The sequence below is a fragment of the Orcinus orca genome, chromosome 12, assembly GCF_937001465.1.
Source record: "Orcinus orca chromosome 12, mOrcOrc1.1, whole genome shotgun sequence".
Classification (NCBI taxonomy): domain Eukaryota; kingdom Metazoa; phylum Chordata; class Mammalia; order Artiodactyla; family Delphinidae; genus Orcinus; species Orcinus orca.
The window spans coordinates 20,743,124-20,770,265 of record NC_064570.1 but is presented as its reverse complement, the minus strand read 5'-3'; the positions used below and the strand labels follow the sequence as shown (position 1 = coordinate 20,770,265).

Genomic DNA, 27,142 nt, shown 5'->3' with positions numbered 1-27,142 from the left:
TAAAAATAAAGTACAAGTAACTTAAAACATTTTTATTCCCAGATTTGTCGTTCTATGTTAGCAGTACATGCTACTAGTACTGCACACACGCATGCGTTGGGGATTGCCTCTGTCTGTGTGGTTCCACAGTAACTGTGATCAGTAGTAACTGGGCCCATTGTCTACTCTTTTGCAAGATATTAGATACCACTTACCTTATTGGGATCCATCCATCATGTAATACAAAGTGTTGAAACAGCAGTTTGATGACCTGTAAATATTCTCTTAGTGATAAAATACTGGGAGTTGAAAGTATTAATAAAGGGAGATTTTGGAGAGAAAAATAGGCAATTCTAAAACATATTACTTCCTAAAACTTAGAGTAGAAATCTTTACTGTTGATAAATGACACCACCACCGAGGTCTCTCTACAACTGATATCCTGTCCCCTAGGAATCTCCTAAGTCCTCATCCTCTCCTTGCTAGTTAATCCACATTTTAAAAACGGAACCCCTTATTTTAGAATAGTTCTAGATGTGCAGAAGAATTGCAAAGAAAGTACAGAGAGTTCTCATATACCTCCAGCTTAGTCTCTCCTGCTGTTCATCTCTTAAATGAGTAGAATACATTTGTTACGACCAAGGAAGGAGTTTTGGTGCATTATTATTGACTAAACCCCACAGTTTGTTAGGATTTCACTAGTTTTTCCCTAAGATCCTTTTTGTTGTTGTTCCAGGCTTCCATCCAGGATACCGCTTTACATTTGTTCAGAATGTCTCCTTAGCCTCCTCTGGTCTGGGACAATTTCTGGGACAATTTCTCAGACTTCCCTTGTTTTAATGGCCTTGAGGTGTATTTACTGGTCAGGTATTTTGTAAATATCCCTCAGTTTGGTTTGTCTAATGCTTTTCTTATGGTTACAATGGGGTTATAGGTTTCAACATCTGATTCTCATCCATCATATCAAGGGTTCATGCTCTCAACATGACTTATCACCGATCAAGTTAACATCCATCATTTGGTTGAGTTAGTGTTTATCAGGTTTCTCCACTGTGAAGTCCCTCTTTTTCCCTACCTTTCCATCCCGAAGTCTTTTTTTTTTTTAATTATATATATTTATTTTGGGCCGCACTGCACAGCCTGTGGGATTTTAGTTCCCTGACCAGGGATCGAACCCAGGCCCTCGGCAGTGAAAGCGTGGAGTCCCAACCACTGGACCTCGAGGGAATTCCCTATACCGAAGTCTTTCGAAGGAAGTCACCATGTATAGCCCACATTTCAGGGGTGGGGAGTTGAGATCCACCTTCTTGAGAGTGGAGTATCTGTATAAATTAATGGCGATTCTTCTGTACAGACTTTTCTGTTATCCCACATTTATTTATTTATTCAGTATTTATTCAGTATGGACTCACAGATATACTTTGAATTATTATCTAATACTGCACTGTTTATTTTATTGCTCAAGTTGTTCCATCTTTGGCCTGTGGGGCTCTCTTATTGGCTCCTGTGTGACTTTGACATTCTCTGACCAGAATGTTTTTTGAGTGCTTGTTTACTTTCTGGCACTGTAAGATGCTCCAAGCTCATCTAGTATTTTCCTTGCTCCAACCCTAGAAGCAGCCATTTCTGGAAAAAGGTCTGATTCCTTTTACTGGAGAGTGCTATTAGAAACCAAGACCTGAGTGCTCCCTCGGGTGTCATTGCTTCTAGCCCCTCAGAATGAATAGGAAATACATGTGTGTATACTGAGCCACGTATATACACATACCTATTACCTATCTGTCATCTATCTGTCTATCTCCTTCTTTCTCTCTCTCTTGCCAAAACAGGAGTTCATACTGATGCCTCCAACTCTAATTCAGTGCCACATGGATCACTCTAGCTTCCCCCTTGCTTATCTGTAACCTTCCTTTCCAAGACTGACAAATCTGGCTCCTAACATCCACCATCAATTTGTTCCATCCAGTTTACAAGTATACCAGTTTCAGAATTAACTCCTAACATTTTTATCCTTCTGTCCCTTTTCACTTCCCTTCCACTGGTCATTCATCCTACCCCCAAAAGGAAGAGATTTGATCCAACCCAGTGTAAATGCTGATTAGCAAGAGAGGAAGGATCTCCTTTAGACAACTCAAGACAAGGATAGCCACTTGGCTTCCCTAATCCAATCTCGTCTGCGACGGCTCATAGCATCCATTCCCTCTGACCTTGTTGTCCACTTGGTTCTGTGCCCAGAACTGGATGTATGCCCCTGTCTGACAGCATGTTTTCTAAGTCACTGTTTTGGGAGAGAGAGGCCTCATGTAGGGGTAGGAAATAAAGTTAAATCTTCCCTAAGTGCGGCCCTAATGTTTCTTTGCCATGTGTTCTGTGGCCTTTAAAGAGGAAGGTGACAGAATTATAGTGGAAACATAAAAACTGTAATAGAAATAAAATATATATATAGTGATATTATTACATAAGCATAATAACTTACAAAGGCACAAAGAAAATAGCCTAGAAGCCATATATTAAGGAAATAAACTTTGGTTTGCTTGTTTTCTTACTTCTTTCAGTAGTTGATTTTTTAAAAAATAAATTTATTTATTTTTGGCTACGTTGCGTCTTCATTGCTGCACATGGGCTTTCTCTAGTGGCAGCAAGCGGGGGCTACTCTTCATTGCGGTGTGCAGGCTTCTCATTGTGGCTTTTCTTGTTGCAAAGCATGGGCTCTAGGCGCATGGGCTTCAGTAGTTGTGGCATGCAGGCCCAGTAGTTGTGGCTCGTGGCCTGTAGAGTGCAGGCTCAGTAGTTGTGGCACATGGGCATAGTTGCTCCGCGGCATGTGGGATCTTCCCAGACCAGGGCTCGAACCCATGTCCCTTGCACTGGCAGGCGGATTCTTAACCACTTCGCCACCAGGGCAGTCCCTAAGTTCTTGATTTTTAAATGTCAGATGTTTTTGTACAATGCCCTTTTAATAGGTACATTCTTTGGTCCAATAAAATCACTATGAGTAGTATTGTAAGCATATACTTAGTACAGCAGAGTATTATCAACACTTTTTTTTTTAACCACATATGAGTTCGCTTTGTTTTTGTTAATACTGGGCTTCAAAAATGTATTCTCATTAACCTTCAGATATGTAAGGATAGGGAATTCCCTTGTGGCACAGTGGTTAAGAATCCACCTGCCAATGCAGGGAACTCGGGTTCGAGCCCTGGTCCGGGAAGATCCCACATGCCGCGGAGCAGCTAAGCCCGTGCGCCACAACTACTGAGCCTGCGTTCTAGAGCCCGCGAGCCACAACTAGTGAAGCCCGCGTACGTAGAGCCCGTGCTTTGTAACAAGAGAAGCCATTGCCACGAGAAGCCCGTGCACCGCAACAAAGAGTAGCCCCCTGTCGCCGCAACTAGAGAATGCCCGCGTGCAGCAACGAAGACCCAACGCAGCCAAAAAAATTTTAAAATTAAAAAAAAAAAAAAGATATGTAAGGATATTTAGAGGACAGTTGAGGCCATCTTTGCCACCGTTTTTTCTCAGAGTGGCTATCACTTTCTTTAGAATGAGTACTGGGAATTCTTTTATTGAGGTTCTTTTCTAAATGATCTTTCACCTACGAAATTTGTGAGGTGGAATGCTCTGCCACATTTGTCTCACTTTCTCAGTGACTGAAATAATTGTGTGGAGAAAAACCAAAAATGAATATCTAGACTATTGGAGAACTATTGAACATTATAAAAATACTACAAACTTGTATTAAATAGGATTAATTTTTCTAGGAATCCTTGTCATTCAGTTCTCAGATCTCAAAGAAAAGACTCTCCAAGTGTATAATTTAATTTATATGATAATTATCTAGCTTCATTTATTTTTGGCTTCTGTGGTCACAGTAGCACTGGGATTGTCTAATTGATAAATTTCTGTTTAAATGAAAAGTAAAATCTTCATGTATTTTCTGGATCTTACTGGGTGGTGGTGCAGGGAAATCCTGTTAAGAATGAGCTTACTTTGGTGGGAAGATAGACTGAGCTGTGTCATTTAAAATGTCTACATTTGAACAGCTAATGACTGTTTTTAAAAATATTTAAATAATATTTACTTGGCTCAATATTCTGTGATAACCTAAGTGGGAAAAGAATATGAAAAAGAATGGATACTTGTATGGGTATAACTGAATCACCTTGCTGTCCACCTGTAACTAACACATCATTGTTAATCAAGTATACTCCAATATAAAATTAAAATTAAAGGAACTTATTTACAAAAACAGAAGTAGAGTCACAGATGTAGAAAACAAACTTATGGTTACCAGGAGATAAGGATAGGGGGATAAACTGGGAGATTTGGATTGACATATACATATATAAAATAGATAACTAATAAGGCCCTGCTGTATAGCACAGGGAACTCTACTCAATACTCTGTAATGGCCTATATGGGAAAAGAATCTAAAAAAGAGTGGATATATGTGTATGTATAACTGCTTCACCTTGCTGTACAGCAGAAACTAATACAATATTGTAAATCAACTATACTCCAATAAAAAATTTTAAAAAATAATTAAAAGTAAATAAATTTTATTAATCTCCTCCTCAAGGAGATTTTAAATTAATTAATTAATTAAATTAAATATTTTTAAATGTTGATTTCCAGTGTGAAAAAGAAAGTCCTGCTGAATGACAGGTCACTCTTCATAACATGTAAGTGGATCAAAGTAAACATGTAAAACAGGAAAATCAGGGATTTCCCTTGTGGTCCAGTGGTTAAGACTCCTCGCTTCCACTTCAGGGAGCACAGGTTTGATCCTGGGTTGGGGAACTAAGATCCTGCAGGCCGAGTGGCGCGGCCAAAAAATAATAATAATAAATAAATAAAAAGATGGATGTTAAATAAAAATAAAAATAAAACAGGGAAATAAGACTTTCCTCTGGGCTTTACCTGGCAATTCTTATCTGTGTGTAAATGCCAAATTCACTAGATTTGTTGTGAAAAAAATGTTTCAAAAATTTCAAAGTGACTTTAATGGTAAATTGGTCCAAAAGAAAAATAAAAGAATTATCAGTGGTCCTGGCAGTATCCTAGGTGTCTGGAGGAAAGAAGGGAGTAAATATTCTGTTTATACTACTCCAAATCAGGTGGCAGTCCCCTTCATGTTCATGATTTACAAGAAGTACAATGGCCCTGTGGCCAACTGTGCCGACGTATGGTTCCTAATTGCAAGTGTGGTTTACTGTAATAGCCCAATAATTACAAAATTATAGGTGGATTCATTCAATCAGGAAAAAGGAATGTGTGTGCGTTGTTCTGCTGTGGTCATTGGCACTGGCCCAGGCCCCTTCCAGAGGAGAGAGAAAGACTAAAACTGTAAATGCCAAATAAAGAAAGGAATGACAGTTAATGTCTTATGTAGCTATGAATTTAACATGAAGGCTTTCATTTTGCAACTACCTCATTCAGTCTCCCCATCTGTCACCTTCTGTCACCTAAGGAATATTTAATTTTTGTTTTCGTTTGTTTTTGTCTTCAGGAGAAAAAATAGACTATTCCTTAGTGGTTCAGATCAAAAGCAGAATTTTGATGGAGTGTCAGGGAACCGGATATGTGGGTTGAGAGAAAATGAGAACGAAATGTGTGTCTGTAGCCACGGAGGTGAATTTGAGATGGTAACTTTAGTTCCCATGTTTGTAATAGTCAGTCCTTCTATATTTCACAGCATTTAAATTTGTTCAAAATTGAGCCTTCAGCGTAAAGTCTCAGTGGAGAAGAAATACCACATGGTCAGTTTCTCCCTGGGTTTGCCCCTAGTTTAAGGAAGGCAGTTGGACAGGAGTGGAAGTAAAGTAAATAAGGATTTTACTTTTTAACTCTGGCTTAGCTTCCAAATTAGTCCTTCCCGTATCTCTGCCTGCTGCACTGTGGCCAACGTGGCTGGGGTAAAGTAGGGTTAGGAACCATTTACAGAAGAATCAGTCACTGCCGAACTTGCATTTCTGCCTGAAATTAGAGTTGACTTTATGAGTGGGAAGAACAGGATTTATCATTCTTGTTTGGAAGGAGAACTTATAAGGATTAAGGTATTGGCATTGTATTGACTGTCCTTTTTCATTCAATTTAAGATGATCCTGGTTCTTGATATGTCAAGTGATTTTTGATTGAAACTTAAAACATTTTTGTATTATATTATGAGACTGTAAATGTTATGGAAACCTTTTGTTTTAACTGGCTTTAACACCTCTCCAGCAAGGGAAGCGAGGGGTGCCACCTCATTACTGCCAGGCGGAGGTAAACACCCAGGTTCTCCCTTCATCCTCTGTTGATATCTGGCGGCAGAATGGGGGGAAGGGTCTTCATTCCTCTTGGGCACGGTTCAATTTCCAGATCCCCACGTGGTCTCTACTGACACCATAGTGGGTGGGGGTGGTCTTGTTCCCACTGAGCAGTGGTTTGATGTGACCCCAATACTGGAGGGGAAGGAGAATAAGAGATACCTCATTACTGGGTATGGGTGGAAGACCAGGTTCCCACATGGTCTCCACTGACAATGTAGAGGATGCTTCATTGAGAGCTGGTGCACAGGAAGGTCCTGGCTCCCTACTTGGTCTTCTCTGACACCACTCTGATAGGGGTTTTGGGGCTCCTCATTAGAGGGTAGAAGTCTACTCTACCCACTCAGCCTTTCTTGGCTTGGATGGTCATAGTTTCTTCTGTGGTGTTTGGCTGGAGTGGAGCAGTTATTGTCTAAAAGTTTTCTGTCTTGCTGGGCTGTCCCTTTCCTGCTCCTTTGGCTAGAGAGAGCAGGCTTTTGTGAGTTTTTTTTGGTCTGTGCCCATTGGTGTTTTCAGGTTCAGCTGCAAGTCTGAAATACATGAGACTAAAGGAAAACCCAGGGATCTTACCTCCATGTTGTTTCTTAGGTCCTGAGGTCCCAAGCTGGCCTACTTTCTTTTCACCTTATATAGTCTTTTCATGTTTCTTTTATATATAGCATTCAGGGTTTTTTTTAGTTGTATGTAGCAGGAGAAGTAGGAAAAAGTAAGTTTACTCCATTTTCCTAGAAGCAGAGGTTCTTGCCATTCAATTTTTGTTTTATTTTTCCCCATATTTTATTGTGAAAGTTTTGGAGATGGAAGAATTATGCAATTAATGACCACACACCCACCACCTAGATTCAACACTTAACATTTTGCTATATTTTACTATACTGTAAATTTATCCATCTCCATTCCATCTATCCATCAATTTATTATTTTTGATGGACATCAGTACACTTCATCCCTAAACACATCAGCATGCATGCCATTGATTGGACTTCACTACTTATTTATGGTTTTTTTAACGGTAGATTTTACATAAAGAAAAATCCACAATATCATAAATACCATTTGATGCATTTTGTATAATCCATCCTTTATTGAGATAATTTCCATCACCCCAGGAAAATCCCTCAAGCCTCTTCTCAATTAATTCCCACATCCATTTCACTCCAAGAAGCAACTACTGTTCTGGTTTTCTTTCTTTCTTCTTCTTTTTTGTGTTTTCCCATAAATTCATTTTGCCTTTTTTAGAACTTCATATACATAGAACCACACAGTATGTACTCTTCTGTGTGTTGCTGTTTTTTGCCAGCACAATGTTTTTGAGATACATTCACATTGTTTGTAGGTATCAATGGCTCCTTTTCTTTAAATTGCTGAGTGCTACTTCATTGCATGAAAAATACCATAGTTATCCATTCTTTAGTTGCTTCCCGTTTTTTGCCATTAAAATTTAATCTTTGGGGTAATAAAAGTTATCACCATCTTCTTTCTGTTATGAACATAGTGTAAGGCAACTGAAGGTTTGGGGCCTTTCTTCTGATTGATGAAATGATTGAGGCACATAAAGATATGTTCTATTACCTACGACATCCATATTTTCCACGTATTTTTTGTCATTCGTGATAGTTATCAGTTTATTTGAAGATAGAAACTTTTTTGTAACAAGCAAAAGATAGTTTTAGTATAGTAAAATTTAGAATTTAGCTTCTTGGCACTAAATTTTATTTTGTGAAGGAAAAAAACCTGGTTTTAACTACACCATAACTGTCATTTTCATTACTGAGAATGCCAAACTAGTCTCTGGAGGAACATCCTGTTTCACTTAGAATACTCTATTTCTGCACAAAATATTGATGTAGTTGTTGCAGACGGATTCAGCTGTTTCGCAGACCCTTATTTATCTGGCCTTACCTTTTATGTAGGTCTCTTATTTCTTCTCTGTTTCCTCAAAATGATTATCTAAGGGGACTGTAATTTCTGAATGATTGATTTATTGATTGATATTAGAGGAGTTCTACTGGCAGGGAAATGGGGCAAAATAAACTTTATGTGAGATTCCAATTAAAGTGGGCATGTTTACTTTGAACAGTGCAGGAAGACATAGATGATGTTGTTTCAAACTTTTATTACAGCTTTTCTCTGACTTGACTTTCTTTACACAGTTGACGGACTGGACAAAGCTTCTATAGCAAACTCAGATGGCCCAACAGCAGGCTCCCAAACACCTCCCTTCAAGAGGAAGGGGAAACTCTCCACCATTGGTAAAATCTTTAAGCCTTGGAAATGGAGGAAAAAGAAGACCAGTGACAAATTTAGAGAGACATCAGCAGGTAGGAACATCATAATTTTGTTAGAAGATAAATTGTTAAATTTTCCAAAAGGTAAAAAATTATATCTTGCAGGGTTTTTTTTTTCAGGGAAAAAATTAATCTATATTTGAAATGAAATTATTTCATTTAAGGGTGAAACAACTTAGGGTTCTGACCTGCCTTCTTTTTCTGCTCACTTTGGCTTTCTAACATAGTCTTGTTTTTAAATATGTACTTGTAAATTCATATAAAAACTAATGTGTAGGGAGAGGGAGGTGAAATGGAAAATTAGAAGTGGAAATGTTATTTGTCAGTATTGTAGCTGCAAGTATCCATTTATACACACACATACGAACACTATTATCTATCTGTCTACTTAGTTCCAGTAACACGATCCTATTTGTCAATGAAAATTTTTAAAATGTCTTTTAAATGTATTTGTTCTGTGGGCAGAATTTAAATGGCTGTATGAAGGAAAAGTGTTGCTATATTTATTAATTTTAAATTTCCATCATGTCCTTAGGACAAATAAATGGTCGGTGTCCTAGAGGAGTCATAACCCTAATGGTGTGAAAACTTCTTATTGTTATTTTATTTTGTGGATTTGTTAAACCTTAAGAATTACATTATTTAGTACCTTTCATATGGACTTATGGAGGAAGTTGGCCTTAAATCTCAGGCCAGAATTAAGCCTGATTTAAACAAATGTCCAGTATCAGGGTATTGTTTAAGGTGAAAATGAGTTTATATCTTGGTGTAAGTTTAGCTTTCTCCACGTTTGTTGTCTAAAATAATCCCTTCATCAGAATTCCTCACTGCACCAGAAACTAATATTGTCGGTGTATGTACAGGATCACAGAGCGTATCTTACCGGTCTGTGCTAAGAGTTGGCCTTTAGTTCTAGCGCTGTGACATAAAAAGGAAAACACCATCAATAGCACAAGGGTGTAGGATAGAGACACCAGGGCTTCCTAAAGAAAATTGTCTCTGCTGCTTTTGCAGCTGTATCATTTCTTTGAGCATTTAATATTTAAAAAGAAATAATGATACTATTTCTGGGATTTGTTTCAAAATGATCCTGGAGGAGAGGGGAGTATAGATGAAAGAAGATCGGTCCCAAGTTGGTAATATATGGGGTTCATTATTCTCACATCTCTACTTGTAGGTACTGGAAAGTTTTTGCAATAAAAAGATACGCAAAGACAAAAGACTTGGCGTAGGAGCAAATAATGATGGTTTGCTTTTTGAATCCTCTTTAGTTCCTAACTGGCTTCTTGGGTTGGGAGCAGTGGGAAGGGATGAACAGAGTGCTGTGCTGAGGGAGGACACCTGGGTTCTAGTTGTGTCCTTGCCATCAAGGTACCGTGTGACCTTGAGCAAGTCAGATCAGAATTGAATGAATTGAATTCTAATGTGCTTTCAGTTCCAGATTCTGTTGTGGATCCTTGACTCCTTCCAACCCCTGACTGGGCATCTTGTTCTTCCTTGTTCTGCAGTTGTAGATGGAAATACACTGGTCTTCTTAAGTACTTCCCGCTCAGGTTTCTCTAAGCATTGGGGGAGTCTAGCTCTTCGAGTTACCATGGACAACCAAGATGGGAATAGGGCTCTGGACAGTAGCATTAAGAAGACATTGAAAAGAGATGATGAAAGTCTCTTCATTTGTCTCTCTTGCCCTTTTCCTGGGTCTGGGCTGCTACCGTCTCTCTCCCTAAAGTAGGAACAATTACAAAGAACTTCCCTTCATCTTTTCTTGTCACTCTTTTTAATTATTTTAATAGCAGGGAGGCTGTAACATTTCTACCAACCCAGAATATTTAAGAAAAGTCATTTTAGACAGCATTAAGTGTTATTTTATATTATCCCATATTTATTGAGGATAGCCTAGCAATCTTTGTATTCTGTTTCCTTTTCAAATTCACACAAGATTTTATATAAGTTGAGCTCCAAGAAGTTATTTATGGGTACTATATTTCTAGTTCCTAAAGACTACCGAACCACATTAAAAACCTGAGAAAGTTATTAGATATATCATCAGATTGTTTTTTGTTTTTTGTCTTTGCATCAAAATTGTGACATAACAGAATAAAGACAAGCCAAGTGGATGTGTTAACAATTCATTGTGAATTTTTCTGCTACATTTACTTGCATCATTTCTTTTTAAATATATTTATTTATTTATTTATTTTTGGCTGTGTTGGGTCTTCGGGCTTTCTTCATCGTGGTGCGCAGGCTCCTCGTTGTGGTGGCTCCTCTTGTTGCAGAGCACAGGCTCTAGGCACACGGGCTTCAGTAGTTGCAGCACGCAGGCTCAGTAGTTGTGTCTCATGGGCTCTAGAGCTCAGGCTCCATAGTTGTGGCACGCAGGCTTAGTTGCTCCACGGCATGTGGGATCTTCCCGGACCAGGGCTCGAACCCATGTCCCTTGCACTGGCAGGCGGATTCTTAACCACTGCGCCACCAGGGAAGTCCACATCATTTCTTTTTAAACCCATGTTATTACTAATGTTTTATTTGAATTTCGTAAGATGTTATCAAGTGTCCCAAGTACTTTACTGTCACTATATATATATTTTTTTTTAATTCAATTTCTGCTGAGTTTTATGGAATGCATTAGTAAAGCTTAAAATAAACGGAGGAACAAAGTGGTGTAACATATTTTTTTCACATTGAGGAAAGATGTCACATCTAGAGGAAAACTGATGCATTTGGAAATAACCAAGAGTAGGGTGTTTTCGTCTCAAACAGTGAAATCTAGGGGTTTGGGTATGACCAAGGCCAGCTCCATCAAAGAACACCTTAGGCAAGATCCATAATATTTTAGGATATGAAAGAATATGAATTTCTTTCAAGAAGAGTAACTCTTCTTCGTTTGTCCTTCTCCTAAGCTCTTGGCTTTACAGTCATATGGACATGAATCTTACTGTGTTCTATTACACAGCGATTAATACCACTTTTCTTAGTGTGGGGGTCTGTGGTAGGAATTTTTAATTGATGGTAGATAGGATGCAGCACTGATTTATTAATGCCACTGTAATAAATGCCATTGTTCTCACATGTTCATGGTGGTGGAAGTTAAGAAAGGTCCTGTGTTCTGTCTGCTTGGTGGTCCTTGAGTCAACTAGATTTTGAAAGGCTGTCTTGTCCTATAAGGCTGGCTGGGCTTATGCCCCGACTTCAAGTTCTCTGGCCTTGTTTTAAAGCAGAAAGTTACCTGTATCTTCAGCTCTGTTTAGAATGGTCCATAGGCTATTGGGTTCTAGGGCAGAGTAGTCTTTTCTATTTACTTTCCCTTGGTGATTCTTTTCTTCGGTTTTCATCTCCTGAGTGAAAGGGTCCTTCTTTGGTTCCGCCTAAGCTCCATCCCTTCCCTAACTTTAGAACTCAAAATCTCATTTACGCTTTTTTTCCTACATAATCATTTCTTCCCTTTTTTTGGGGGGGGTGGTGGTGGTGGGTAGGTTGTGGTGGCTGAGGTGCCTCCCTTTGGGTCTTTACGTATGCTTTCATCTCCCCAAAGCTGACGATACAAACAAACAGGCTGTTCCTCTAACTTCTACATGGGCGGTTACAACTAAGACCAAAGGTCTTCAAAATCTACGCTGTGTCTGCTGCTTCCACTTCCCTCCTGCACTCTCATGTCTTTCCTTCTGCAGTCTGCCCCTGCATCCAGCACTCCACTGAGGGGACTCCAAGCCTCCCAATCCTGACATTTAGTGTTATTCTCTCATTTTCATCCATCTCAGTCTCTACAAGATGCGCCATTGCTGTTGTGTCCTTCCTTGTTTTACAAAATAGCTCTTACTTGATTTACACAAGGTGTCATCATCTTGGTTGTCTTTGACTTTTCTTTCTCTTTTGTCCCCTCTCTTCCCCTTCCCATTTCCCCTAAACCTGTGCAAGAGAGGTTCGCTACCTGTCTCAGCCCTTCTCCTTTTGTGAACGTGCCCTTCCTCACCCTTCTTTCTTCTCAGTGCCCACATCTCTCGAACCCAGGCACATCTCCTCGAGCACCTCATGGGCAGTAGTGCCTGAGGACTGTGTGTTAACGCAAAACCCATTCTTATGGTCTACATAGATCTACATTGAAAAGGTGGTACATGCCAGGCACTGATTAATTTGCTTCTGGGTATCAATTTTTTAATTAAAAAATCAGGATTTTGTAGTGAGAATGTTAAGAAACTTGCATCAGATTTTGCTCTCACACAGTGAGGGGAGGCATTCAGTTAAGTTGGACTGTAAGACTGCAGAGTTAGACCGAGAAATTTTCACAACGAGAGGTTACAGTGTCTACAAGCAGAAGAATTGCTGTGAATACGTGCTGTGTGTCCCCCGGTTTAGAAGAGAGGGTCTGTAACCTATGACCACACTCAGTTCTTCCTCAAACCACTGAGTGACTGGGCAGGTGACTGGAGTAACAACCATCTAATTCCACCCCTCCCTAAAGGTATCCCAGGCTTTAAACAGGATATGAGATACCAACACTGATCTTTTGCAAGAATGACTCTTTGACATTGTTTAAGGCAATGGCACCAAACAGAGAACTTACAACTTGATTCTTTATTCTCTTCAACACATACCCACAGTTAACACTTAACATTGGCTTAACATCTAAAATGTCTTCAGCTCAATTATCTTTACTTTTTTCATAACTTCTGCTTTCACAAACACTTCTGTGTTTGGGGATAGTATTAAAATGTAATTTCAGGAATAGAAACATTATTTTTGGTGAAGCAAGATAGAAAATTTAAAGTTCACGTGGCAGCAGTAGCAGTCGCCGGAAGGTCTCATTATGCTCACCCTACTTGTCTTTCACGCGTTAACTTAAACTTTCGTTTTAGAGAGGGAAGGTACTGACACCTGCTCTGAATGAGCACAGAGAGGGAGCAGAGAGGGAGCGGGAAAGTCCTATGTACAAATACTTTCCAAACCCCTGCCGTCCCCAGCTACCCCTGCTATTGCAGACGTGGCTTTCTTTGGCATCCAGGCTTTGACCACGGAGTTCTTTGATTCGTCCTTGCCTTTTACCATCTTCTACATTCTATTAGTTCCTAAACCTTTTATTTATTTCTCCTAGTGCAGGCCTCTACCATCAGCCTTTCCTCTCGGTCCCCATTGTCTGGTCCTTATCACTCTATGTCTCAATTATTGCAGGTGGCCTCTTTGCTCTACTTAGGTATTAGCTGTCCGAGCTCTAGAAAGCTATGGAATGCTAGAGGAGGCAGGGAGAGACAGGGTTCTGGCATTAAGCCTGCCTAGGAAGGGAACGTGACCCAGCTAGTGAGGCTGACAGAGAAGATTCAGGGTGGCACAGCCTGTCAGGAGCACTAGAGTAACCAAGATAACATCCAGATCTCAGGCCAGCAAATAGAGCAGTGGGTCCTTCACAACAAAATGGCATGTGTTCCACCAGGTAGGGTAGCATAACGGAGCACCCGGGTGAGTGAGACTGGGAAATCCAAGCAAGCCTTGAGAGCCAGCATGTTCTTTACTTAGGTGGCAGTATTCATAGCAGATGGTGCTGGAACCAAAAAGACTCAAACTGGGTCCCCATCTTTTTTTTTTTTTAAGGAACCGGGGAATAGAGCTGGTAACTAGGACAGGGAGTTACCAAAGGATTCAGGACAGAAACTCACTGCTTGAAGTGGGACACAGGGGATAGGTCTGCGGGAGTGGTCTCCTCAGACCCCAGACCTCAGGTGCTGGAGCTCCTGTCGCTACAAGGGCACAGCCCAAGAGCTGGGTGGCTGGAGAGAGCAGGGATTATTGTGGTTTTGGGAAAATAGGTGGGGAAATCTCTCCCCTCCCTCCTCTATCTAGATCATCCTGGATACCACTACAGGAAGTCTTCCTCAGGTGGAACTTTGGTCCTTTGCTTCTTGCCCAAAAAGTGACTGACTTCACGTTGTTTCCTAAATGAATTCCAGACTCCTCAGCTCTCTGCAGTGTAACCCAAACTGACCTTTCGTGTCTTATCTTTTTTTTTTTTTTTTTTTTTTTTTTTTTGCGGTACGAGGGCCTCTCACTGTTGCGGCCTCTCCCGTTGCGGAGCACAGGCTCCGGACGCGCAGGCTCAGCGGCCATGACTCATGGGCCCAGCCTTTCCGCGGCATGTGGGATCTTCCCGGAACCGGGGCACGAGCCCGTGTCCCCTGCATCGGCAGGTGGACTCTCAACCACTGCGCCACCAGGGAAGCCCTTATCTTTCTTTATTAGTCACTTGCCTTGGACTTCTGTCACCCAGGGGCCCTCGGTGAGCATGCCCGGAGCCTCTGTGTCCCCAGGCCTTTCTTCACGCTCTTCCCTCTTCCTCTGAGCACCTTCTTCCTACAGCTGCACCTGGGAAAATACTGCAAGCCATGCAAGGGTCCTAACATGTCTCTTCTTTCCTGAGGATGTTCTTGACCTTGATTCTGCATCATCTAGTAGGAACCTCCCCTCCTGTGCTTGTCCTCCTGTTAGGACATATGTACTTTGACTTCTTTCCTAGTTTATGTGTCTGCTACCAATTTACTGTGTAAATTATTTGAGGGCAGAGACTATCTCCCTCATCTTCACCCCACTTCAGATGCTTTACATGATCATTTGAACCTGGTATGTACTCTTAACATATGACTTGAATTGGTTATTTATTGGATATCCACTATAACTAAAAATACAGCACTGGGTGCTTTAGGACTTTATAAAAGAAATTGAAGATTGAAAAAATATCATGGAAAAGATAAAGACAATAAATTAAAATACAAACCAAAAACATGTACTCACAGTTACAGCCATGTACATCTATTAAAAGCCAATAAAATAATTAGGGGAAATTTCTTTTTCTTACCTTTTTGCCCTTATTTAAAAAGAAGTTACACTCCTAAATAAAGAAAATCCAGACAATTTATTTTCATTATAATTGTGATTTTATTTGTGTTGTTAGTAATGGGGAAGGAATGCCCGTCCAGATTTTTAGATAACATTGTTGCAAGTTATCAGCCTTCTAGGAGTCAGAGTAATTTGCAGAAAGTCATCTGCTAAAAGCTTTAATTTACTGAAGGTACTCTTACTCCCTAATAATACAATGGCTACGTTTTTATTGATTGCTATTATGTGCCAGGTTCTGCTCCAAGAACTTTATTCATGTTAACTCATTTAATCCTCAAAGGTTATAAAGTTTAAGTGCTACTGTTATCCCAGTTTTACTGAGGAGGACACTAAGGTCAGAAAATTCAAATGACTTGCCCAAGGAAACACACCTGGTAGGAGCCAAAAGCAGTATTTGAACCCAGGCAATATGGTGCCACAGCCAGATTTTTTACCATTACACTGTGTGGCCTCTTCAGACGATAACTTCATACTCAGACCAGTAAGGATTGATCATTGAAAGTGACCCTAATACCTGGATTTGCTTCATATACTGGAATTTTTGCTGTAAGAAGGATTCGGTCTGAAGAATTATTTTGATTCTACTTCACTAGCCTGATTTCAGCAGTGTCCACAGAAAAATGGTTGAAAAGGATCAAAATTATATTTGGTTCATTTAAGATACTATTCTTTGTAATCATAGAGGCATGATGTTGCTGATAGTGGCTATTTTCTATATCTAGAAGGTAGGGCAAAGTTAGAGGATTTTCCCAGGGTGATATTTGTTCAGGACTGATCTGGTTGTATTAATAAATGGCAGCCTTTTGATTTTCTCTATCCTGTTCCACTAAGAACATGGAAGTACCTTCATGTATCATTCACTCTCACACCATATTGGAGGAAGGGAAGAGAATCTTCCCTTTTCCCAATTTACAGCAGCAGAGGGAAGTTACATAGCCCATAAAGACCACACAGCACATCCTGGTCCATGTAGCGCTCCTTGCTTATATGTTAGATAATACTCTTTTGTCCTCTTGACAGATGTTTATTGAACATCAACATCTACTATATGTCAGGCACTGTTGTAGACTCTAGTGATACAGCAGGAACAAAAGAGATAAATTGCCTTCCCTTATGGGACTTACATTCTAGCAGGGGTAGGAGACAGAGAGTAAACCCAGTTAAGTTAGTATATTAGAACGTGAGAGGAGAAAAAATAAAGCAAGGAGTAGGGAATGTGGGAGGGAAGTTCCAGTTTAAAATGGGGTGGTCGGGCTTCCCTGGTGGCGCAGTGGTTGAGAGTCCACCTGCCCTGCCGATGCAGGGGACACGGGTTTGTGCCCCGGTCCAGGAAGATCCCACATGCCACGGAGCGGCTGGGCCCATGAGCCATGGCCGCTGGGCCTGCGCGTCCGGAGCCTGTGCTCCGCAACGGGAGAGGCCACAACAGTGAGAGGCCCGCGTACCCCAAAAATAGAAAAAGGGTGGTCAGGGACTTCCCTGGTGGTCCAGTGGTTAGGACTCTGCACTTCCACTGAAGGGACACAGGTTCGATCCCTGGTTGAGGAGCTAAGATCCTGCATGGTGCGCCGCACGGCCAAAAAAAAATCCAAAACAAAACAAACCAAAAAAATTGGGTGGTCAGGGGAACTTTACCAGGAAGGCAACATTTGAGCAAAAAACAAGAGGGAAGAAAAGAAAAAGCACTCAGGGAAATCCTATTAAGTGATCACATGAGTTAGAGATGCATGCATTTTCTTCAGCCTAATAATGGTGTTAATGTACTGTGAATGTAATCAGGTATAAACTTTATCCAATAATTTAACAATCAAAATGCTTCACATTCATGAACCTCATGCTGGCTAATCTTTTATTTTTTAATTGATTAATTTATTTTTTGGCCACGCCATGTGACATGCAAGATCTTAGTTCCCCAACCAGGGATCAAACCCGTGACCCCTGAATTGGGAGCAAAGACTTTTTGTTTTTTTGTTTTCTGAATTTTATTTTATTTTAATTTTAATACAGCAGGTTCTTATTAGTTATCTATTTTATACATATTAATGTATATATGTCAATCCCAATCTCCCAATTCATCCCACCACCACCCCCACCCACTTTCCTCCCTTGGTGTCCATACGTTTGTTCTCTACATCTGTGTCTCTATTTCTGTCTTGCAAACCAGTTCATCTGTACCATTTTTCTAGATTCCACATATATGCGATAATATATTTGTTTTTCTAACTTACTTCACTCTGTATGACAGTCTCTAGGTCCATCCACATCTCTACAAATGACCCAATTTCGTTCCTTTTTATGGCTGAGTAATATTCCATTGTATATATGTACCACATCTTCTTTATTCGTCTGTTGATGGGCATTTAGCTTGCTTTCATGACCTGGCTATCGTAAATAGTGCTGCAGTGAACAATGGGGTGCATGTGTCTTTTTGTTTGTTTTTGTTTTGTTTTTGTTTTTTTTTCGGTACACGGGCCTCTCACTGTTGTGGCCTCTCCCGTTGCGGAGCACAGGCTCCGGACGCGCAGGCTCAGCAGCCATTGCTCACGGGCCCAGCCGCTCCACGGCACGTGGGATCTTCCCGGACTGGGGCACGAACCCGTGTCTCCTGCATCGGCAGGCGGACTCTCAACCACTGCGCCACCAGGGAAGCCCTGCATGTGTCTTTTTGAATTAATGTTTTCTCTGGGTATGTGCCCAGTAGTGAGATTGCTGAGTCATATGGTAGTTCTATTTTTAGTTTTTTAAGGAACCTCCATACTGTTCTCCATAGTGGCTGTATCAATTTACATTCCCACCAACAGTGCAAGACGGTTCCCTTTTCTCCACACCCTCTCCAGCATTTGTTGTTTGTAGATTTTCTGATGATGGCCATTCTGACCAGTGTGAGGTGATACCTCATTGTAGTTTTGATTTGCATTTCTCTAATAATTAGTGATGCTGAGCAGCTTTTCATATGCCTCTTGGCCATCCGTATATCTTCTTTGGAGAGATGTCTATTTAGGCCATCTGCCCATTTTTGGATTGGGTTGCTTGCTTTTTTAATATTGAGCTGCATGAGCTGCTTATATATTTTGGAGATTAATCCTTTGTCAGTTGATTTGTTTGCAAATATTTTCTCCCATTCTGAGGGTTGTCTTTTTGTTTTATTTATAGTTTCCTTTGCTTTGCAAAAGCTTTTAAGTTTCATTAGGTCCCATTTGTTTATTTTTGTTTTTATTTCCATAATTCTAAGAGGTGGGTAAAAAAGATCTTTCTGTGATTTATGTCAAAGAGTGTTCTTCCTATGTTTTCCTCTAGGAGTTTTATAGTGTCTGGTCTTACATTTAGGTCTTTAATTCATTTTGAGTTTATTTTTGTGTATGGTGTTAGGGAGTGTTCTAATTTCATTCTTTTACATGTAGCTGTCCAGTTTTCCCAGCACCACTTATTGAAAAGACTGTCTTTTCTCCATTTTATATCCTGGCCTCCTTTGTCATAGATTAGTTGACCATAGGTGCATGGGTTTATCTCCGGGCTTTCTATCCTGTTCCATTGATCTATATTTCTGTTTTTGTGCCAGTACCATATTGTCTTGATTACTGTAGCTTTGTCATGTAGTCTGAAGTCAGGGAGTCTGATTCCTCCAGCTCCATTTTATTCCCTCAAGGTTGCTTTGGGGGCTCCCCTGGTGGCACAGTGGTTAAGAATCCACCTGCCAATGCAGGGAATACGGGTTCGGTCCCTTCTCTGGGAAGATCCCACATGCCATGGAGCAACTAAGCCTGTGAGCCACAACAATTGAGCCGGCACTCTAGAGCCCACGAGCCACAACTACTGATCCCGCATGCCAGAACTACTGAAGCCTGTGCACCTAGAGCCCATGCTTCACAACAAGAGAAGCCCCCACAGTGAGAAGCCCACATACTGCAACAAAGAGTAGCCCCCGCTCGCCGCAACTAGAGAAAGCCCACAGGCAGCAATGAAAACCCAACCCAGCCAAAAAAAAAAAAAAAACCCCACAAAAACAGATTGCTTTGGTATTCGGGGTCTTTTGTGTCTCCATACAAATTTTAAGATTTTTTGTTCTAGTTCTGTATAAAAATGCCATTGGTAATTTGATAGGGATTGCACTGAATCTGTAGGTTGCTTTGGGTAGTATAGTCATTTTCACAATATTGATTCTTCCAATTCAAGAACATGGCATATCTCTCCATCTGTTTGTGTCATCTTTGATTTCTTAAATCAGTGTCTTATAGTTTTCTGAGTACAGGTCTTTTATCTCCTTAAGTAGGTTTATTCCTCGGTATTTTATTCTTTTTGTTGCAGTGGTGAATGGGATTTTTTCCTTAATTTCTCTTTCTGATCTTTCGTTGTTAGTGTGTAGGAATGCAAGAGGTTTCTGTGCATTACTTTTGTATCCTGCAACTTTACCAAATGCATTGATTAGCTCTAGTAGTTTTCTGGTGGCATCTTTAGGATTATCTATATATAGTATTATGTCATCAGCAAACAGTAACAGTTTTACTTCTTTTCCGATTTGGATTCCTTTTATTTCTTTTTCTTCTCTGATTGCTGTGGCTAGGAGTTCCAAAACTATGTTAAATAATAGTGGCGAGAGTGGACATCCTTGTCTTGTTCCTGATCTTAGAGGAAAGGCTTTCAGTGTTTCACAACTGAGTATGATGTTTGCTGTGGGTTTATCAATATGGCCTTTATTATGTTGAGGTAGGTTCTCTCTGTGCCCATTTTCTGTAGAATTTTTATCATAAATGGGTTTGAATTTTGTCAAATGCTTTTTCTGCATCTATTGAGATGATCATATGGTTTTTATTCCTTAATTTGTTGATGTGGTGTATCACATTGATTGATTTGCATCTACTGAAGAATCCTTGCATCCCTGGGATAAATCCCACTTGATCATGGTATATGATCCTTTTTAATGTGTTGTTGGATTCTGTTTGCTAGTATTTTGTTCAGGATCTTTGCATCTATGTTCATCAGTAATATTGGCCTATAATTTTCTTTTTTTGTGATACCTTGTTCTGGTTTTGGTATCAGGGTGACGGTGGTTTCGTAAAATGAATTTGGGAGTGTTTCCCCCTCTAAAGTTTTTTGGAAGAGTTTGAGAAGGTTGGGTGTTAGCTCTTCTCTAAATGTTTGCTAGAATTCACCTGTGAAGCCATCTGGTCCTGGACTTGTGTTTGTTGGAAGTTTTTTTTTGTTTTTGTTTTTGTTTTTTTTTTGCGGTACACAGGCCTCTCACTGTTGTGGCCTCTCCCGTTGCGGAGCACAGGCTCCGGACGTGCAGGCTTAGTGGCCATGGCTCACGGGCTACCTGCTCCGCGGCATGTGTGATCTTCCCGGACCGGGGCACGAACCCGTGTCCCCTGCATCGGCAGGCGGACTCTCAACCACTGGGCCACCAGGGAAGCCCTGTTGGAAGATTTTTAATTACGGTTTCAATTTCATTACTTGTGATAGGTCTGTTTATATTTTCTAATTCTTCCTGGTTCAGTCTTGGAAAATTGTACCTTTCCAAGAATTTGTCCATTTCTTTGTGGTTGTCCATTTTATTGGCCTGTAGTTGTTTGTAGTAGTCTCTTAAAATCCTGTGTGTTTCTGCGGTGTCAGTTGTGATTTCTCCTTTTTCATTTCTAATTTTATTGATTTGCCTCCTCTCCCTTTTTTTCCTGGTGAATCTGACCAAGGGTTTATCAATTTTGTTTATCTTCTCAAAGAACCAGCTTTTAGTTTTATTGATCTTTGCTATTGTTTTCTTGGTTTCTATTTCATTTGTTTCTGCTCTGATATGTATGATATCTTTCCTTCTACTGACTTTGGGTTTTCTTTGTTCTTCTTTTTCTAGTTGTTTTAAGTGTAGGGTTAGATTGTTTATTTGAGATTTTTCTTGTTTCTTGAGGTGAGATTGAATTGCTATATACTTCCCTCTTTGAACTGCTTTTCCTGAGTCCCATAGGTTTTGGATCATCGTCTTTTCGTTGTCATTTATTTTCTATGTATTTTTTAATTTCTTGTTTGATTTCTTCAGTGATCTCTTGGTTATTTGGTTGCACACTGTTTAGCCTCCATGTTTTTGTGGGTTTTTTTTGTTGTTGTTGTTTTTGCAGTACGCGGGCCTCTCACTGTTGTGGCCTCTCCCATTGCGGAGCACAGGCTCCGGACCCGCAGGCTCAGCGGCCATGGCTCACGGGCCCAGCCACTCCGTGGCATGTGGGATCTTCCCAGACCAGGGCACGAGCCCGTGTCTCCTGCATCGACAGGCAGACTCAACCACTGGGCCACCAGGGAAGCCCTGTTTTTGTGTTTTTTACAGTGTTTTTCCTGTAATTGATCTCCAATCTCATAGCATTGTGGTCAGAAAAGATGCTTGGTACGATTTCAATTTTCTTAAATTATCTGAGGCTTGATTTGTGACCCAAGATGTGATCTATCCTGGAGAATGTTCTGTGTGCCCTTGAGAAGAAAGTGTATTCTGCCACTTTTGGGTGGAATGTTCTATAAGTATAAATCTATCTGGTCTGTTGTGTCATTTAAAGCATGTGTTTCCTTATTTATTTTCTGTTTGGATGATCTGTCCACTGGTGTAAATGGCGTGTTAAAGTCCCCTACTATTACTGTGTTGCTGTCGATTTCCTCTTTTATAGCTGTTAGCAGTTGCCTTAGGTATTGAGGTGCTCCTATGTTGGGTGCATAAATATTTACAATTGTTATATCTTCTTCTTGGATTGATCCCTTGATCATTATGTAGTGTCCCTCCTTATCTCTCATAACAGTCTTTATTTTAAAGTCTATTTCATCTGACATGAGTGTTGCTACTCCAGCTTTCTTATGATTTCCATTTGCATGGAATATCTTTTTCCATCCCTTCACTTTCAGTCTGTATGTGTCCCTAGGTCTGAAGTGGGTCTCTTGTAGACAGCATATATATGGGTCTTGTTTTTGTATCCATTCAGCCAGTCTGTGTCTTTTGGTTGGGGCATTTAATCCATTTACATTCAAGGTTATTATCTACATATATGTTCCTATTACTGTTTTCTTAATTGTTTTGGGTTTGTTTTTGTGGATCTTTTTCTTCTCTTGTGTTTCCCACCTAGAGAAGTTTCTTTAGCAGTTGTTGTAAAGCTGGTTTGGTGGTGCTGAATTCTCTTAGCTTTTGATTGTCTGAAAAGCTTTTGACTTCTCCATCAAATCTGAATGAGATCCTTGCTGGGTAGAGTAATCTTGGTTGTAGGTTTTTTCTTTCATCACTTTAAGTATATCCTGCCACTCCCTTCTGGCCTGCAGGGTTTCTGCTGAAAAATCAGCTGATAACCTTATGGGAATTCCTTTGTATGTTATATTTTGTTTTTTTCCTTGCTGCTTTAATATTTTCCTTTGAATTTAATTTTTGTTAGTTTGATTAATATGGGTCGTGGTGTGTTTTTCCTGGGATTTATCCTGTATTGGACTCTCTGTGCTTCCTGGACTTGGGTGACTATTTCCTTTCCCATGTTAGGGAAGTTTTCGACTATAATCTCTTCAAATATTTTCCCAGACCCTTTCTTTTTCTCTTCTTCTTCTGGGACCCCTATAATTCGAATGTTCGTGCGTTTAGTGTTGCCCCAGAGGTCTCTGAGATTGTCTTGAATTCTTTTCATTCCTTCTTCTTTATTCTGCTCCTTGGCAGTTATTTCCACCATTTTGTCTTCCAGCTCACTTATTCGTTCTTCTGCCTCATTTATTCTGTTAGTGATTCCTTCTAGTGTATTTTTCATTTCAGTTATTGTATTGTTCATCTCTGTTCTTTAGTTCTTCTGGATCTTTGTTAAACATTTCTTGTATTTTCTCAGACTGTGCCTCCATTCTATTTCCAAGATTCTGGATCATCTTTACTATCATTCCTCTGAATTCTTTTTCAGGTAGATTGCCTATTTCCTCTTCATTTATTTGGTCTTGTAGGTTTTTACCTTGCTCCTTCATCTGTGACATATTTTTTTGCCATCAGATTTTGTTTGTTTGTTTTTTATGAGTGTGATTGTCTTCCTGTCTTACTGGTTGTTTGTCCTGAGGCTTCCAACACTGGAGTTTGTAGGCTGTTGGGTAGAGCTGGGTCTTGGTGCTGAGATGAAGACCTCCATGAGACCTCACTCTGATAAATATTCCCTGGGGTCTGAGGTTCTCTGTTAGTCCAGTGGTTCAGACTCAGAGATCCCACCGTAGGAGCTTTGGCCTGACCCCTGGCTCATGAACCAAGATCCCGCAAGCCATGTGGGGTGGCAAAAAAAAAAAAAATTTCTTGTTTCTTGAGGTAGGATTGTACTGCTATAAACTTCCCTCTTAGAAATGCTTCTGCTGCATCCCACAGGTTTTGGATCGTCGTGTTTCGTTGTCATTTGTGTCTAGGTATATTTTGATTTCCTCTTTGATTTTTTCAGTGATCTTTTGGTTATTTAGTAACTTATTGTTTAGCCTCCATGGGGAGCACAGAGTCTTAACCACTGGACCACTGGGGAAGTCCTGGTTGCTAATCTTGATATCTGTTGTTGGCACCATGGCTCTGAAAAAAATCGTAATTTTTCTCTACAATTCTGCTAAAAGAGGAGCAGCAATCCAGGAAAGGGATTTAACTCTGTAATACTAATGTTTCATTATGGCTTCCTTTCTTAAATTCAAATCTAAGAGCCAGCTTCTGACAGGTGATCAGAAAGCTAGCTTCATGGAGTCCAAGTTTAGAATACCTCATATGTTGATGTTTTTTGGTGGATCCAAGTTTCAGGTTCTACAAAGAACGCCTTTATAAGTTGAAACAATGCGTTATTGCCTCAGTGTTCAGACAGTCCTTAACTTACATGTTAATGGTGTCCCCATACCGCTTGGTTAGATTACAAGGAATGACGAGTAAATTCCCATGTTAATTTACAAAATTCAGTTTAATCCATGATACACCTGAAGCCTGGTACTGTTAAGACTCATTCCTCCCAATACAGCCAAACACTGTTTATTGTTACTGTGGCAAAACACCTTCTGAGTTTTCAGTTGAAATTGAGAATTTCAGGGTTGCAAAGGACCTAACCAATCATCTAGGTCTGTCTGCAGGGCAGGAATACCTTTTGTCTCCAGCAAGCCTGATAAGATACAGTCATTCAGCTTCTTCCTGAGCTCCTAATTCCTAGCTCTCATTATTGAGGAAGTTTTCTTTTATATTGACCTGAAACAAATTCTCTCCAGGTTTTCTAACTATCCCCTGGTACTAATCTATCTATCTACCTGTCTGTCTATCTATCTACCTACCTATGTATCTACCTCCTAATCGCATTGGTACATGATGGTCCTCCCATCTTGTTTTAAAGTTCTTTCATCCCCTTGATCTATTTTCAGTTTAGAGTTTCTCACCATACTAAATTGTCTAGATTATTCAGTTAGTTTTTATTGAGTACAAGACCTAATGCAGCAGGTGCTGGGGTCACAGTGAGGAACAAGCCTAACACGGTAGGTGCCTGCCTTTCATAGAGCCCACAAGGTAGCTTGTGAGTCTGGCCATACTTCTCAGTCTTGGCTATTTTCATGCCAAGATAACATAGTGACTTTCCCCCAAATTCTTATTATTGCACTTTACCAATCACATTTTTAATATTTAGAATCAATGTCCAGAATAAGAATTCATCTTGTTATCAAAATGGTAAGAATTTTTCAGTAGGAATTAAGTGTCTTATAAATGTCTAGGGAATTGAAAATCCCCCATTAATAGTCCATATTACATTTCTGCTCATTTAATGTTCTGTATATAGAAAAACATCACCCAGATCCTGGGTGATCTGTTTCAACCCCGTATAACAATAGGATAGTGTCTGGCGAGGTATGCTCCCTCCTGATGTTAGACCTCCCTTTTGTATCCGATCTGTCTCCTTTGAGTCATCCAGAATCCTGTCCCACTATGTCTCAAAAGTTACTTTCTTGTGCTGACACCTCACGTGCCTTTTTTTATTACTCCTCTTCTGTTTCTGCACCCATTCATATTGTGCCCACACTTCTTGGATTCTATTTGCTCTGAAAGCACTGGAATTCTTCACTGCTGTTTTTTCTGTCTTCTCTGCTATCCTCCATGATACCTGATTTTATGCTATTATCTGGATTTTTTTCCTTCCTCCCTCATTCAACTTCAGTAGGCCAATTCAGTCAGTCTTCGCCCAGCATATCACTTCCATAGTCCTGCCAGGCCTGGCATTATTGTATGGATGTTATGGTCCAGAAAAATCAGCCTTTGTCTCTGACACCATCAACTCAAATGACTGTTCGCAGTCTTTGTCCAGTCTTTGCATATCATATCTTCAGCCAGAAGAGAAGAAAAACACACCCAGCCTTCCACACCTTCCTGTTTCTTCCTCAGAACTTCTGACTGGATGGGGCTTCTGATTGCTTCTAGGGAAGACAATTATTCCTGTTTTTAAAAAATCAATAGAGGAGGGTTTGTGACATCTTGGCATGCCCTTCTTCATGTCCTAAAAAACACATTTGTTTAAAGCAATCCTTTTTAAAAAAATTTTTTCTTTATTTATTTAGCTGCATCAGGTCTTAGTTGCGGCAGGCGGGATCCTCGTTGCTGTGTGTGGGATCTTTAGTTGTGGCATGTGAACTCTTAGTTGCAGCATGTGGGATCTTGTTCCCCGACCAGGGATTAAACAAGGGGGCCCCTGCATTGGGAGTGTGGAATCTTAGCCACTGGTACTCCAGGGAAGTCCCTAAAAAACATTACAAAAAGCCAGCCTTCCTTCTGGTGGGCCAGGCGGGCCATGCGTATCAGTGTGAGCTCCTCAGTGATTACTGTTGGACTCTTCCTACCAGCTCTCATCAGTCTTCCTTCTTGTTCATTTGTACAGCAAATAGTCGCTGATCTCCTACTGTGAGCTCAGATCTGTTCTATGCACTGGGAGTCCAAGAGCTGACAAAAAGGGAAAATTCCCAGGCTCATGAACTTTGTCCTTGGCTCTTTGCTTTGGTGTGTCTGGTCCCACTGTTCTCCTCTGTCTCTCTGACCTGCTGTCCAGCTCCAGATCCACACAGCTCATCAGCTTTTCCCCTCTCCTTTGTGTTAACGTTTTCTTCCTCTCAACCTCTCAACTGCTGTTTTGATTCCTGTTTTCTTCCTCAAAACATTTCTCTTTGTATCTTCCTTAACTGTATTATTTTTCCTTTCCTTCTAGATGGCGTTCACCTTTTCCAAAGCAAGGGGAGATGTTCCCCAAGTCCTTTACTTTCCCTTATGTGAAAATTGCTTGTATTTATAGCTCACCCATTGATGGCTCCTCTCCAAGGAAGAAAAGCAAAGGTCACAGCCAAGAGATCACTGGAATGGTTTCTGCAGTCCAGACCCCTGGGTCTTGAGGTTACCTGTAGTCAGTTTTTTGGCAGCTCCTCTTGGAAACATTTCCTGTAAACTTTCCCCAGCAAACCGGGCCCCTAGGAATGAAGCTTTTCACTGAGCAGTGGTCTGGGCTTGCGATGTCAAACCATAGCCCTTTCAGAAAACACAAATAGGATTTTGATTTTTCCAAAACTTCTCCCTGCCTTGCCTCCCTTTTGGACTGTGGTCTTGGGTCAATAAGCCTATAGTCAGCAGGAAGATATTCTTATTCTTCCTGACAACTCTGCTGGTGGACTCCCGAGATTTTCTTAGAAGTGGCTGTGGTTGGCTTATGTGAGAGGCAG

General features: G+C 40.4%; 1 protein-coding gene across 5 annotated transcripts in view; it reads left to right on the top strand.

The window, feature by feature from the left end:
• The window catches only part of PHACTR2 (phosphatase and actin regulator 2), a 262,245-nt gene that overhangs the window by 157,044 nt on the left and 78,059 nt on the right, over positions 1 to 27,142 (top strand). For all 5 annotated transcript variants that reach the window (XM_033405880.2, XM_033405859.2, XM_033405876.2 and 2 more), the window contains exon 2: positions 8,441 to 8,608. In XM_033405880.2, the coding sequence (XP_033261771.1) occupies positions 8,441 to 8,608 (168 nt within the window). The remainder of the gene's footprint in view (positions 1 to 8,440; positions 8,609 to 27,142) is intronic.